Genomic DNA, 15465 nt, shown 5'->3' with positions numbered 1-15465 from the left:
GTGACAGAGAGAGGAAGAGAAGAGTGAGAGAGGAAGAGAAGAGTGAGAGAGAGGAAGAAAAGAGTGATAGAGAGAGGAAGAGAAGAGTGATAGAGAGAGGAAGAGAAGAGTGGCAGAGAGAGGAAGAGAAGAGTGATAGAGAGAGGAAGAGAAGAGTGGCAGAGAGAGGAAGAGAAGAGTGATAGAGAGGAAGAGAAGAGTGAGAGAGGAAGAGAAGAGTGGCAGAGGGGAAGAGAAGAGTGAGAGAGGAAGAGAAGAGTGAGAGAGGAAGAGAAGAGTGAGAGAGAGAGGAAGAGGAAGGGATGAGTGGCAGAGAGAGGAAGATAAGAGTGGCAGAGGGGAGGAAACAACAGCTGACAGATAACAGCAGGGATAAAGGAAGAGATGAGAGAAATACCTGCTGACAACATCTACAGGAACTTGCACTGTCCCTCAAGAACAGTGTCACTCAGTTACAAAACACATTGGCCAAAGAATTATTGGACTTAGCTGACCGATGCAGAAAATACAATACTCATCAACATGCTTCTGGAATGAGAGCACCGAGATAGTGAGCATGCACACACACACAAACACAAACACAAACACAAACACAAACACAAACACAAACACAAACACAAACACACACACACACACACACACACACACACACACACACACCTTTGAGCCTCCCTGAGCACGTTATCTCTTCTGGGCCACAATCAGTCGCTCTGCTTCTTCAAGTGCATAAACCCATAAACAGTATGCACTGTTCTAACTGCACCTTCATGTTGAAATAAACCACAGTATGCACTGTTCTAATCTGCACCTTCATGTTGAAATAAACCACAGTATGCACTGTTCTAATCTGCACCTTCAACTTCATGTTGAAATAAACCACAGTATGCACTGTTCTAATCTGCACCTTCATGTTGAAATAAACCTGACTTAACACACTTAGATAACCTCTCCACTGTGAGTCACACCAAGCCTTGAACGCGTTTTTAACCTTGGGGGCCACGTTTTTGCTGTTCCTCCATAGCTTATCATGTCTTTAGCGTCCGTCTAATCTTTTTTTCTTTTTCTGATCTCTTCTGAACCAGGTCCCAGCGCACTGACAGAGGTAGGTCGAAGTGCACGGAGGTAAACAAATTTCCTCCAGGAAGTATCTTTTCATCTTTTAAGTAATGTTTCACCCGTAGAAAATTACTCAGCCTGATTTGTGTGTGTACATGCCACTGATGATACATGAGGCATGTGGCAGACGAGGCAGGACCTACTCATCCTGACATCCTTTTATGTCTTTTCTTTTATTCTTCAATACCAGGAAGATGAGCAATGATTTCAAAGTGAACGCTAAGTCTACCCTCATTACGATGCTAGGGTTGGAAACATTTCCCAATTGGGAGCAGCCAGACTCTCTTCACAAAGTGAAACAAGCCTGGTTATGCCAGGTTAGTAAGAGAAAAAGGGCGTCTGAAAGATTGTGCAACCTTATACATGTTAGCGGGTATGTGTTTGCCTGCTTCTGAGAAAACAGGAGTCAGACCACCCTGAGTTTGACCAACGCAGAAATGTCACTGCTCCACGGGTCTCCATCACTTCTCCTTCTGTCAATAGCAGGACGGTTGTGATCTCGCCTGTAACAGATCCCTGTCCAGTGAAATGTGTAGGGGAGGATAAGGTGTCTGAAGGATCTCTTCCAATAATAAGGCATGTAGTGTCTGCCAGGACCACCCTGAGCTTGATGTGGAGGTCAGGAGACAAGGATGTACAGTCGGAGAGACTCTGCCAATCTCACTGGGAATTTACACTGGAGCCGTTTTTGAAACGTTTTTCAGCCGTCCGTCTGACGCCCGTCTTTTGTTGGCGATGGAATTCCACTAGAATCAGCGCATCAGTTTACACTCGCAGCCCTTTATGCGTGTATTACAGCTGTTAAAAGTAGAGCAAAGCGTATGTTTATGCTTCACTTGTATTTTCAGAGCATATGTTAAGCGTACTCATTGCAAAAACTCATGGATAAACAAACAGACAGACACAGTGTTAATTGATTCATTTATGTTTCGCTCTTGCTAGGGGCTCGATGGTGTTTAAAGCCCCCACCGACGACTTCAAGGCAGCGCTGCGACCGTCGACTTCAAGGCACCTAACCTTAACCTTAACCCTAACCCTTGCCTAACCCTAGTGTCTTCCATGCAGCGCTGCCTGGAAGACAACGTTGGGGGCTTAAAACTCCAAACACCTTGCTAGAGTCTCGCTTGCAGTGTACATTCCCAGTCAGGGAAGGGTTGACCAGTCCAGAACCATCACACCTCCACAAGCCCCCATCATGCCCCACACCTCCACAAGCCCCCATCACAGCTCCACAAGCCCCCATCATGCCCCACAGCTTCCAGGCCCCATCATGCCCCACACCTCCACAAGCCCCCATCACAGCTCCACAAGCCCCCATCATGCCCCACACCTCCACAAGCCCCCATCACAGCTCCACAGGCCCCCATCATGCCCCACAGCTCCACAGGACCGCATCATGCCTCCCTCTGTCAATAGCAGGATGGCTGTGATCTCTCCTGAAACGGATCCCAGTCCTGTGATGGGGGTAAGGAGAGATCAAGTGTCTCAAGCTATCTGCAAAAATAACAAATATGGCTCCCACTGCCTTCAGAAAGCCTGCACTGGTCTCAGAGAAGCAGAGATGATTATAGAGGTGGGTAGGGGTGTGGTCTAGTGGCAAGGGATCAGGGCTTCCAAAACAATGGTAAATGGTAAATGGACTGCATTCATATTTCTCAACAGAAACTTCTATTATGCTTAGACATTATTGGCAGGTGTTGATATTTACTGGGGCATGTTTTTTTTATTTTAAGGGCTTTTATTTATGTACTGCATTCATATAGTGCTTTTCACGTAGTCCTCAGAGCAGAGTTTCCGCTAGAAAAAAATGGTCCGGACATTTTGATGATATGCCGGTCAAATATCCTATTATCCCTTCTTAATTAGTCAAACTGAGGAAAACTGGAGACAGGCTATGTAGCTTAAATAATTACATAATCTGTATAGAATGCAACATGTTCATTAGCCTAACTTAAACATGCCTAACAAGATCTAGCCAGTATCTTTTCATGGACAAGAGTCCGCTTCGTTCGTTGTTTTAAAAAGGCTACGTTGTTTGTTGCTGCTACCCGCCACGTTATCTCAGTGGTGACTGTTTAACTTGCACAGATGCGCACAAGAATGAGCGCTCACACCACTACCCCCTAATGCTATGCCTCTTTATTTGATAACAATACATTAAGAAATGTTTCCTATTTCTTTCGGCCGCGGTTCAATGATATCGTTTAATTGTGCCAGAAATTATCCGCGGACCATTAATCGCCTCGTCGAGGAGGCCCTAACCCTGCAGATCATAGACAGAGAACGCATAAACCTACTGTATGCTTTGGGTAAAGAACACTTTGCATGTCCAATGTACACGGAGAATGACAGTGTCTTGGAGTGGCCGCACCCCCCGCAACTCCACTTCCAATGTCACTGATTCCGACAGATACGCCCGACACTTCTGCTTTTTATCTGGTGGTGGTGGAGTTGACCGGACATCTGAGGCTTCAGACGTTACCAATTTATTATCATCCATCGTGTCTGGCCTCTGAAAAAACGTTTAAGGCTAGTCTGCCTGGGCCTGGCCATGTTTGCACTGCCTCTCATTTGTTCGTTGTTTAACATGGACGTTTTAAGCGTGCGCTTCCTATTTGAAATGCAGCATAGGTTATGCGTGTTGTTTAATAACTTTCAAACGGTAGAGCCTGTTCATTTAAAAACATAGCCAGAGGATGTATAATATAGGCTTAGGCCTACATATTAAGGCTTATTCTCAAATTCAGATTGCGTTAGGGGACGGGATTATTAGCCAATTTCAATCGGACAATTTGACCGGAGAGATTTAATTTTGTTGGACATTTCATTTTTTTTCCGGCCAATGTCCGGTAATTACCGGACAACGGAAACCCTGCCTCAGAGCACTGTAGGTGCTTTACAGAGTAATACCTCACATTCACCCATTCACTCACTCACACACCGAAGACGGAGGCTCCCATGCAAGGCGCAAACCAACACATTGGGAGCAGATTGGGGTTCAGTGTCTTGCTCAAGGACCCTGGCCTGCTGCTGCCCAGAGCAACTCGGGGTAAAGTTTGTTTGTTTATTTTATTTGATAGGGACAATGCTCATTAATCAACACACAAGTTACTTGCTGTAAATAAGCCAGAGTTAGCTACAAATGCTAGTTTCCATCTGTTGTCCCTAGCCAGATCTTAACAGGCAGTTCATCCAAGTGGTTCATCCAAGTGGTAGCCAAAACCCTGTCTACATAAAGGCATTCGCGACAACCTGGCCATGGCGCGTTTCTCAAGGACACCATGGGAGCAGCCAGGAATTGACCTGAGATGTACTTTTTGGTTACAAAACCTGACTTTTTAGATTTAATAGTTCATATTTCTCACTAGGTATTGCAAAATATAAGGCCACAAACCCTGAACTTACCGGTACTTGTTAGTACAAAAATACTGCCTTCTATTGAAAGTTAAAGAGTACACTTGAACCCCTAGAGTTGGTTGTTGAGAGAAGGTGAGAGAAGGATGTTGCAAAAACTCCTTAACATTATGGACAACACCTCACATCCATTGAACTAACTATTGGTCAGACAACAGAGTGTTTTCAGCTGGAGGTTGCTTCAACTTCGCTGTAAAAAGGACCGTTATAGAAAATCATTCCTGCCCACTGCCATAACTATTTACAATAACTTCCCTTTGTGCCGTGAGATGAAAATCTTATGCTGAGAGACAATGCACAGTTTACAACCTCTTCAACAGAGACTATTTCCAATTGTATTTATTTTTTAACTTGTATGTATGTGTGATATATGTTTATATTATTAATAGCTGCTGTAACACCATAAGTAATCCATCTATCTATTTTCTGAGGTAGCTCCGCCATCTTGGATAAAGTTTTCGAGTTAACTTTCAAGCAACGAACGTCACGTCACCTTCACTCATAAAATAGACTTTTTGTCTATTCTGGCTCATCGCTTGCAAATGGCAACTGCCATGTTTTGAGGCTATACAGATGTTTTGAAGCTATAGAGATCTTATGAGCCTATAGAGATGTTTTGAGGCTATACAGATGTTTTGAAACTATAGAGATCTTATGAGCCTATAGAGATGTTTTCAGGCTATACAGATGTTTTGAAACTATATAGATCTTATGAGCCTATAGAGATGTTTTGAGCTAGAGATCTTATGAGCCTATAGAGATGTTTTGAAGCTATAGAGATCTTATGAGCCTATAGAGATGTTTTGAGCCTATACAGATGTGTTGAAGCTATAGAGATCTTATGAGCCTATAGAGATGTTTTGAAGCTATAGAGATGTTTTGAGGCTATAGAGATCTTATGAACCTATAGAGATGTTTTGAGGCTATAGAGATCTTATGAACCTATAGAGATGTTTTGAAGCTATAGAGATCTTATGAGCCTATAGAGATGTTTTGAGGCTATACAGATGTTTTGAAGCTATAGAGATCTTATGAGCCTATAGATATGTTTTGAGGATATACAGATGTTTTGAGGCTATAGATATGTTTTGAGGCTATAGAGATCTTATGAGCCTATAGAGATGTTTTTAAGCTATAGAGATGTTTTGAGGCTATAGAGATCTTATGAGCCTATAGAGATGTTTTGAGGCTATAGAGATCTTATGAACCTATAGAGATGTTTTGAGGCTATAGAGATCTTATGAGCCTATAGAGATGTTTTGAAGCTATAGAGATGTTTTGAGGCTATAGAGATCTTATGAGCCTATAGAGATGTTTTGAAGCTATAGAGATGTTTTGAGCCTATAGAGATGTTTTGAGGCTATAGAGATGTGTTGAGGCTTTCTATCATGTTGGAGCGGCCTGCTGCTCTTTTCTCCTGTTCTCTGTCCACCTGCGTCTCTGACAAAACATATTCCAGCATTGCAACAGCAAGGTGGAAGGCCTGACCATAGAGGAAGTGCTTCTAACGTCCGCTTCTCTCTCTCTCTCTCTCTCTCTCTCTCTCTCTGAGTGTGAATGTGAGTGTGTATAAGGGTGTGTGTTGAGACCTGGGCTGCTTTTTGCATTAGTGATTAGTCCAAGGGTCAGAGTCTTAATGTAGCAAGGACTTTACCTTGCTGTCCTCAGCATGTTTTTCATTCCTCAAAGGTCTGCTTATCTGTTATCTCCCCCCCTAACTCTCTCTGAGAGTGTGTGTGTGTGTGTGTGTGTTTAAGGCTAAGTGGGTGAGTGACAATGTTCATATGTGTATGTGTGTGTGTGTGTTTAAGGGTAAGAGGGTGAGTGACAATGTGTGTGTGTGCGTTCTTAAGGGTAAGTGGGTGAGTGACAATGTGTGTGTGTGTGTGTGTTTAAGTGTAAGTGGGTAAGTGACAATATGTGTTTGTGTGTGTATACTTTGTTTGCATAGGACTGTACCCAAAAGGCACACTCCACTTTCTGAGAATTTGACAGCAACCAGGGATAACTTTTCCTTTGAACTCACACAGAGAGACTACACATCATCAAAGAGATCACAATAAAATCATCAGTTGTTGCAACACCACCACCACAGCCTGCTGCTGGAGTACTGGACCACAGCTTGGTGTATTTATGAACAGGCTTCTTCAGAACAGAAGATGGTCTATCATCCACTGGGTGCTTGTATGAGTGTGTGTGTGTGTATATATGTGAGTCTGTGTGTGTGTGTGTGTGTGTGTGTGTGTGTGTGTATGTGAGTGTGAGTGAGTGTGTATGAAAGCCAGCAAAATTCAGAGTGTGTGTGTGTGTGTGTGTCTGTGCGCTAGTGCTGTGTCAGACACGAGATCACATGATGAGGCAGTGAGCCTTTTTTGTTGGGCTCAGCGCACGTGAAGGTCTCCGACCTCTGACACACCACTCTCCCTTCCTCTTTCACGTCCGCCTCCTCGCTACGCTACGCACGTCAGGGATCTCTTTTATTAGCCGCTTTCAGACATGTCCTCCGCAGTATATGCGGATCATTGTCAAACAGAGGTCTGACCCTTCGGGTGATTCAGGTATGATGCTAACATGTGGACGTTATGTGTTAACGACACCGACGCACATTAACAGAATCTCCACGTGGTTGAACAGGTTGATTGTGGTTAAACATGCACATGAACAGAATCTCCACATGTTTTTCGCTTCGTTCAGACACAAGCTAATTTATGGTTATGGTTATGGGATTTGGCAGACACCTTTGTCCAAAGCGACACACACAAAAACAATATAATATTTAAAATTAAACAGGGAACAGATTAGAATGTTGGTCAAACTATAATAAGGAGAATAGCAATAATAAACAACAATGTCAATTCAATCAATAGCCTAATAAAAAGCAATGGAAAAAAAGGGGAAAGGCAATAATAAAACAATAGTGTCCATTCAATCAATAATATAAAAACAATAACATTGTAAGACTACATTAAGGAGAATATCAATAATAAACAATAATGTCAAATTAATCAACAGCCTAATGGGAATAAAACAATATTATACAAACCATAACGCATAAGGAGCACTTAAAGAACTAAGTACATGTTGAACAGGAATGTCTTAAGACCCCTCTTAAACGACCCAAAACTATTACAGGAATGGAGAGCACTGGGCAACTCATTCCATCAACATGGAACCACTGAGGAAAAGAGTCTAGAATTAGACCCAGTTTTCATGACTGGTCGACACAACAGACGCTCACCAGAAGACCGCAGTGGGCGGTTGGGGATGTAAGGCTTGATTATTGAATTAAAATAACTAGGAGCAGATCCAGTCAGTGTCCTATAGGCCAAAGTAAGAGATTTTAATTGAATTCTGGCTACTATAGGGAGCCAATGGAGATTAACTAGGAGAGGAGTTACATGTGTCCTCTTTGGCTGATTGAAGACCAGGCGTGCTCCAGCATTCTGAATCAGCTGTAATGATCTTATTACACAAACGGGTAAGCCAGCTAATAGTGAATTACAATAGTCCAGCTTGGAGATGACCATGGTCTGAACAAGAAGTTGTGTGGAATCTTGTGTCAGATAAAGTCTGATCTTCCTAATGTTGTAAAGCATAAACCGACATGATTTTGCAATAGAAGCCACATGCTCAGAGAAGTTAAGTCGGTCATCAATTACAATGCCCAAGTTACGTGCCGATCTAGTTGGGGTCAGTGAAGTCAAGCTGGATGTTAATCTGTTGGGGAATAGCTGGAAACACCAAAAACTCAGTTTTTGAGAGATTAAGCTGAAGGTGCCGATCTTTCATCGAGGCTGAAATATCCTTAAAGGAACACGCCACCCAATGTCAGTAGTAATATATGTTCTTACCTTAACTTTCACTTTAATGGTGATCCATGGCGCGTTATTGCGTCCATCAAACAAGGTACTGTTGATCCGACTAATTTCGATTTTGCCCCAGCGAACTGACAATAATCCATCTTCCTCGAAACCTGTCACACTAACAAATGTGACTGGAGTGCTCCCAGTGTGTAGTAAAATTCCCAATCACAAACAACACAACTTTCTGCTTCTTCAAACATCCAACCATGCGAAAGTTCTATGGGACCCGCGCGCAAAGCCCAAGGGACTACTCAGGGGGCATTTAAACATCCGAAGTGTCGCTTCTAAAACGGAACAACTCGAAAAACTGCTCATGGACTCAAATCTAGATTTTCTTTATTTGTCCGAATCATGGCTCACGGACTCATCACCTGACACAGCATATATTGTATCTGGTAATAATGTTTTTAGAAGAGATAGAAAGACTGGCAGAGGAGGCGGGCTATTGATGTATGTCAAAAACCACATTAACTGCAAAGAAGTTGATCCGAACTGTATGGATATGGAATGTATGGCAGTACGAATGGTCTGCCAACATGTCTTTTACTGTTATTTGTACAGACCACCTTCATCTAATTCTAAGTTTTATGAATACTTGAGAAATATTTTGAAAGAATTTGACAGAAACAAAGAACTAATTTTACTTGGTGATTTTAACATAAACTGGATAGAGAAATCAAAAAGAAGAAAAACTCAAAGATATTACAAACCAATTTGATTTAACAAAATTAGTCCAAGGCCCCACTAGAATCACTTCATCGTCCCAAAAGCAGATTGATCTAATATTTAAACTTTTAATTTTCTGACTGAACTATCAGATCACAATTTGACACGGATTTCTAGGAAACTAACTAAGCAAAGGTTTAAGTATCAACAGGAAAGTAAAAAGGTCTTTAACATCATACCAAAACGGCTTATCAATGATTTTGAAAGTTGTAAAAGAACTTAGAAAATCAAAAGCAAATTTTTTTATCAACATTATCATAATGTTAAGGACTCCAAGGGACTCCAAGGGAAATAGCAGGCAAACTTGGAAAAACATTAATATGGTCCTTAAAAAGGATCATAATAGTAACAGAGATAAAAGGCTTGAGCTACAAGTACAGGGCACATTAACACAAGATAAAGTCAAAATCTGTTCTGAGTTTAATACTTATTTTATTGATTCTGTGCAAGATTTAGCAAAAGGATTTGGACCCAGAGAGAAGTGCATCACACCACCAAATGACAATCTCCCACTTTTTAACATATCTGAGGTCACAGAATCCTCTATAGTTAAAACCATAGGCCACCTTAACTCATTGAGTGCCAAAAGCGTAATATTAAGTTTTTCCTTCCCATGCGTTGAGTGCCAAAAACGTAATATTAAGTTTTTAGCTTTTTTTTTTTAATTACGAATCTAGACACTCTAACACACCTTATATGTGATTTTGGGAATTCTGTGATGAATGGAAATGAAATATATGATGATCGAAAACTCATGAAAACGTACAATCTGGACATTTTATCATAACTCGGTTGCTGCTTTGGGTCGAATCAGTGACGCATGCATGGCAGCTCAAAACCAGGCCATTTTCGTGGGTCTATCACTAGGTGGCAGTCTCGCTGATCACTTCCCGGAAAGTTTACAGGCAACACTTCATATTTCATGAAAGACGTTATATCTCCATTTCTAGAAAAAAAACAGCGATTTTGATGAAAACTAGCCACTGTTTAGCTTGGGATTTCTCAGGAACAGAGGCGTGTAGAAATACACGGTTTGCACCCTGTGAGAGCTTAAAGTCTCACCTTTTAAACGAGCCATTGTATGTGTTCATAGCTATAACACAGAATATGCTATGGCTGTACAAAAATCATCAATAATGTTCTAGATTGCTGGCACTCTAGGACAAAGCTTCCGAAAACAGCTTAGCATTCAATGAGTTAAGAACTCACTAAAAATGTTTTTGATTGTGATTGTGCATTTGTGAAGAAGTATAAATATATCCTCTCCACTCCAATAACACATCTGGTCAACCTGTCTTTTAATCATAGTTTTTTTCCTATGGCCTGGAAAACAGCAGCAATAACTCCTGTTTACAAGGCTGGTGATGTAACTGATGTTACCAACTACAGACCTATCAGTATACTCCCTGTCATTTCTAAAGTGAGTGAAAGGATAGTGTGTGACCCGTTGATGGACCATTTAAATCAGGGCCATTCTCCACTGCACCCTATGCAATTTGGTTTTAGAAAGAACCACTCAACTGAGACAGCAAACTGTTACTTTATTGAGCAAATTAAATCCAGCCTTGATAATGGGGGTGTTGTTGGTGCTGTTTTCCTTGATTTCAGAAAAGCTTTTGACACCGTGAATCATAATGTTCTGTTGTCAAAGTTATCTAAGTTTAATTTTTCCACTAAAGCTCTGACATGGATAGAGTCTTATTTAGATTCAAGGAAGCAGTGCACCAGAATTAATGATGTATGCTCTTCCTTTGCCAACAGTACCATTGGAGTCCCACAGGGATCAATTTTAGGACCAATTTTATTTAGTTTATAAATTAATGACCTCCTTCTGATTTGCCCAGATGTGAATATCCAAATGTATGCGGATGATACAGCAATCTATATGCATGCCAAAAATAGAGAACAGGCTGCCTTAAAACACACTGCAGTCCTAAATAAAGTGTCAGATTGGCTAACTAGTAGCTGTCTGACTCTCAATGTAAGTAAAACTGTTGCTATGTATTTCTCTAAAAAGGAAAATGCACAGCAACAACCTGACATTTGGTCAAAGGAGAGGTGATCAAAATTGTTGACAACTTTAAATACCTGGGCATAATCATTGATTACAATTTAAATTTCAGAAAGCATATTAAGAAGATATCTAGAAATGTTAGAGCGAGTTGGATTACTTTTAGACATATTAGACATCAATTACCCTTACATGCTGCTAAACTGTTTATGCACTCAATGATTTTCTGCCATTTGTCCTATTGTGCTACAAGCTGGTCCCAGGCAGGTGTGACCACTCTGAAACCCTTGTACTCTCTATACAAACAGGCTGTGAAAGTGCTTGATAAAAAACCAAGAAATTATCACCACTGTACTATTATAAAAAAACATAGCCTGTTAACATTTGACAGTTTTATTTGGTTCTCTGACGTACAAATTGACTTATGATCTTGCACCACCACCACTTAAGCAATGTGTGTCATTCTGTAGAGACAATGTTAGGGTATCTAGGGCTGCAATGAGAGGAAACTGTTACACTACATTCAAAAAGACCACTTTTGGCCAATCAGCATTTTCATATCAAGCAACTAGAAATTGGAACTCAATCCCACTCCATATCAGAGACTCTTTAAGTTTTAAAAGTTTTAAAAAGTCTTTAAAGACATGGCTGAAGGACAATCAAGCTTGTGATCATTGATCTTTGTTTTTCATTTAGTTTTTCTTCTATTCATAATGTTTATCTTGTTGTCTTTTCATGTCTGTGTTTGTTTATGTTTTTACTGTGCTTGAACATCCTGCCCAGGGACTACAGGTGCAAATTAGCTATTTAGCTAACCATGGTATAGAAGCTATTCTATGCATGGTCCCTGTCGAACAAAACTAATAAACTAAACTAAACATGTTGAAATTATGTGCCAAATTGCATTTTTTATTACAATGCTAAAATGGTAGGCTACAGGCCGATGTGTGTTTTATTTGGAGACTGTTTTGCGAGACAGAGACTGAGTTTTGCTGCTGATATTCTGAGGATAGGCTACAACATAGCCAATGTAGGACTTTAGCCTTTTAATATATTTGCTGCATTGGATCAGTCTTTCTAGAACAGGCAAGAGCTTTCTAGCCTCACGTCAGCAGCGCCGTATCACCCATATACATTAAAACAACCAGCGGATGGCGGGCGGGTGCGGTTTTGAAAATTGGTCAAAACACTTTGGTGCGGATGGATGGCGGATGGATGATAAGTTTTGCTATGCAGTTACGGTTGAAATAATAGCCCATCCGCGCATCTCTAGTGTGTATGCCTCTCTCTCTCTTGCTCAGAGGGGAGGGGGAGGCTGAGGGGTCGATCAAGCATGGATTCTAAACTCTGTGGTGGATAGGATCTACAATTAGGTGTTAATTAATATTACTACGCTAGGTCGAAGTACTTCCAAGTACTGTTGCACCACACATTGTAGTTCTCCTGTTTATTTGCTTGGAAAATCGCCACGTTTCATGTTGTGTGACCTTACACATTTTTATCAAATACTCGTGCAACTGTATTTAAGTAAGGAAAACGTGGATGTTTTTGATTACTGCTATCTTCCTCTCTCTATGGCTATGTCTGAGCCCGCTAGCATAGCAACATGCTAACACATTCGCGCCGCGCACCAGAGCGTTTGAGTGCACGTACCGACACGGGACAGGTATGACTCAACTCATGAAAGTTAAGATAAGAACATATATTACTACTGACATTGGGTGGCGTGTTCCTTTAAGGCATGCAGAATTCCGGTGAGAAACGCTAGAGTCATCAGGTGGAAAAGACAGGGTTCTGGTTATATGCATCCATTGATTACAGTGGAAGCTAATTGCTGCAGCAGATGCTATGCAAATCGAACGCTTCAGTTATGTACCCGGTGTACCCTCCCTGTCACTCTCTCTCTCTCTCTCTCTCTCTCTCTCTTGCTGTTCTGTCGTTAGTAATGCGGGTTGTTAATGCATTTTGAGTTCAATGTTCCCATAAAGAGATGTTAAATCAAAATTCTCTTTTCTTCACGCCCTCCCTATCACTCTATCATGCATCCACCCTCTCTCTCTCTCTATCTTTATCTCTGTCACACTCTCTCTCACTGTTTTCTCCACGCCTTTTTATAATCATTTATTGTTAGGCTTTCCTCTGGCATCTCTCTTTATGGCCCTTGGGCACTTAAGAAGTGATTAGGCCATCTGCAGCCTAGCTGCAAACATCACATACCTTCATTTTATTAGGCTCTTAGTCTGTGCTGCTCTAGAACAGTGGAATGGGGAGAGTAACCAAGCCAACAGAGTGAGCAGTGTGTGGAAGACCATAGGAACAAAGAGATACCCATTATTACGTTTTCCGCTGTAAGACAATTCTGGGATACCTAAAGTAAACTTCACATTCTAGGTCTGATCACAAAAATATTGTTATATTTGGCCCAACAGTATATAAATTTAAATGGTCACCATAATGACACATGATGCACAGGCAGATCACATCCTCATTGGCTGGTTCCTCAGGAGTATAGACAGGGTCTAATCTGGCTCCTGCAGTGCATATTTTGACCTCTTTTGGGTTCATTTGGGCCAGTGCTGATGTCTATGGAGCCTACAAATGCACACGTGTACACACACACACAGACACAGAGACACACACACACACACACACACACACACATACATACAGACACACACACACACACAAAGGGTGCACTTACAGATGCAGGCCGCAGCCAGCAGGCGGTTGAGAGCGATGCAGGTAGGGCAGATGACCAACACCATCACACACAGACCCACACGCACGCGCACACACACACACACACACACACTTGGTGCACTTACAGATGCAGGCTGCAGCCAGCAGGCGGTTGGCAGAGTAGGGAGCGATGCATGTTGGGAAGATGGGCTGCACCATGTAGTTGGAGAAGGTGATGGCGATGACCGCCTGGCTGGTGGGCTCGATGATGAGCAGCGACGTCCACAGGCGGATGAAGGCCAGGAAGCCTCCGAAGGCCTCCAGGATGTAGGCGTAGCTGGCGCCCGACTTGGTGATGGTGGTGCCCAGCTCGGCGTAGCAGAGGGCGCCAAAGACCGAGAAGATGCCGCCCAGCGCCCAGACGACCAGCGAGAGGCCGTACGAGCCGCTGTACATCAGCACGCCCACGGGCGACACGAAGATGCCCGAGCCAATCATGTTGCCCACGATCAGACAGACGCCGTTCAGCAGCGAGATCTCCTTCTTCAACTTCATGGACTCCTGCGAGTCACCTGACTTCAATGGGCCCGTGCCATTGGTCACCTCTGCCGGTGATTCCTGCGTAAGGGCGGGGCTATAAGAAGCCATGAGTCCAGGTAGAGTGGGTTGGGGATGTGGAACTGGTAACTTATTGGTCCAATTACTGGTTATACTAGTCCAAGGTGTTGATTGCTATTGGTCCAGATGACTATCAGTCACAAAAGAGTCTTATCACAACAGTCTCAGTCTTCAGTGGTCAGGTCCAGTGAGCATAGTTACGATGTCATCTGTGGACCAGAGGAAAGACGGAGATGCAGTTAATTAAGTGCCATTGCAATGTTACTCCACGTAATTATATTTCTGCCTAAGTACATGGAATACCTAGCCTGGGTGAACCCAGACAAATCTGTGAGTGTACCTGAATTTGCTCAACAGATCGTCCTATTAAAAACTATTTCCAAAATGGAAACCCTGGAATCAATCACAACCGCTTTAAACGATGACTGGCAGAGGATGTTGGTTAGGAGCGCTGTTGAACAGCGAAGACTCTACTGAGGGCATCAGTATTAAAGCTGCAGTTGGCAAGTCTGATAGATTGAGAGGACTTAGCCAAAATGTTGAATGTTTGCAACTACCATCGAGCACTCCCTCATCGAGGTGTCGTGCACCAGACTGCAACAGACTGTGATTGACAGTCAGATCTCACACAGCCCTGCTCTGATTGGACCAGAAAAACCGGGAGCTGTGGATTTTTGCAAAACAAATAACAGGCTCTAGGTGGAGGTAGAAGTGCGGGTTTTTTCCCCCCAAAACCGGCTGATTTATGGTGTTCTGTCGGAGCATAGAGCATAGTGGCTTCAGTGAATATGATCAAAAAAAATTTGCCAACTGCAGCTTTAAATGACTGTCTGAATATCTTCATTGGAATTGCATAAACAACTGCACTTCACTGTCATTTACAAAAAATATAACTTTACTGTACTTCAGAAAAGATTTGGTTTGAGTTTAATGTACCAAATTAAGTTTAATTACACTGATGATAATGCCCCTTGGAAATTGTAAGTGAAAGAAGGGTCCCCAGACCAAATCTCTTTTGAGAATCGGTCTAGTGTCAGC

The 15465-nt window shown here is 42.2% G+C and overlaps 1 protein-coding gene across 2 annotated transcripts in view; it reads right to left on the bottom strand.

Annotated features, from left to right (window-relative positions):
* The window catches only part of slc7a7 (solute carrier family 7 member 7), a 31374-nt gene that overhangs the window by 12887 nt on the left and 3022 nt on the right, over nt 1-15465 (bottom strand). For both annotated transcript variants that reach the window (XR_012987542.1, XM_076288528.1), the window contains exon 2: nt 13956-14636. Coding sequence is in view for 1 of the 2 variants with exons in the window: in XM_076288528.1 (XP_076144643.1) it covers nt 13956-14457 (502 nt within the window). In the remaining variant the exon portion in view is untranslated. The remainder of the gene's footprint in view (nt 1-13955; nt 14637-15465) is intronic.

Source organism: Alosa pseudoharengus, unplaced genomic scaffold, assembly GCF_046254945.1.
Source record: "Alosa pseudoharengus isolate Yale_2024_CS ecotype anadromous, Long Island Sound unplaced genomic scaffold, YU_APseudo_1.1 YU_APseudo_1.1_scf_17, whole genome shotgun sequence".
Classification (NCBI taxonomy): Eukaryota; Metazoa; Chordata; class Actinopteri; order Clupeiformes; family Clupeidae; genus Alosa; species Alosa pseudoharengus.
This window is presented reverse-complemented; position numbering and strand designations above follow the sequence as displayed.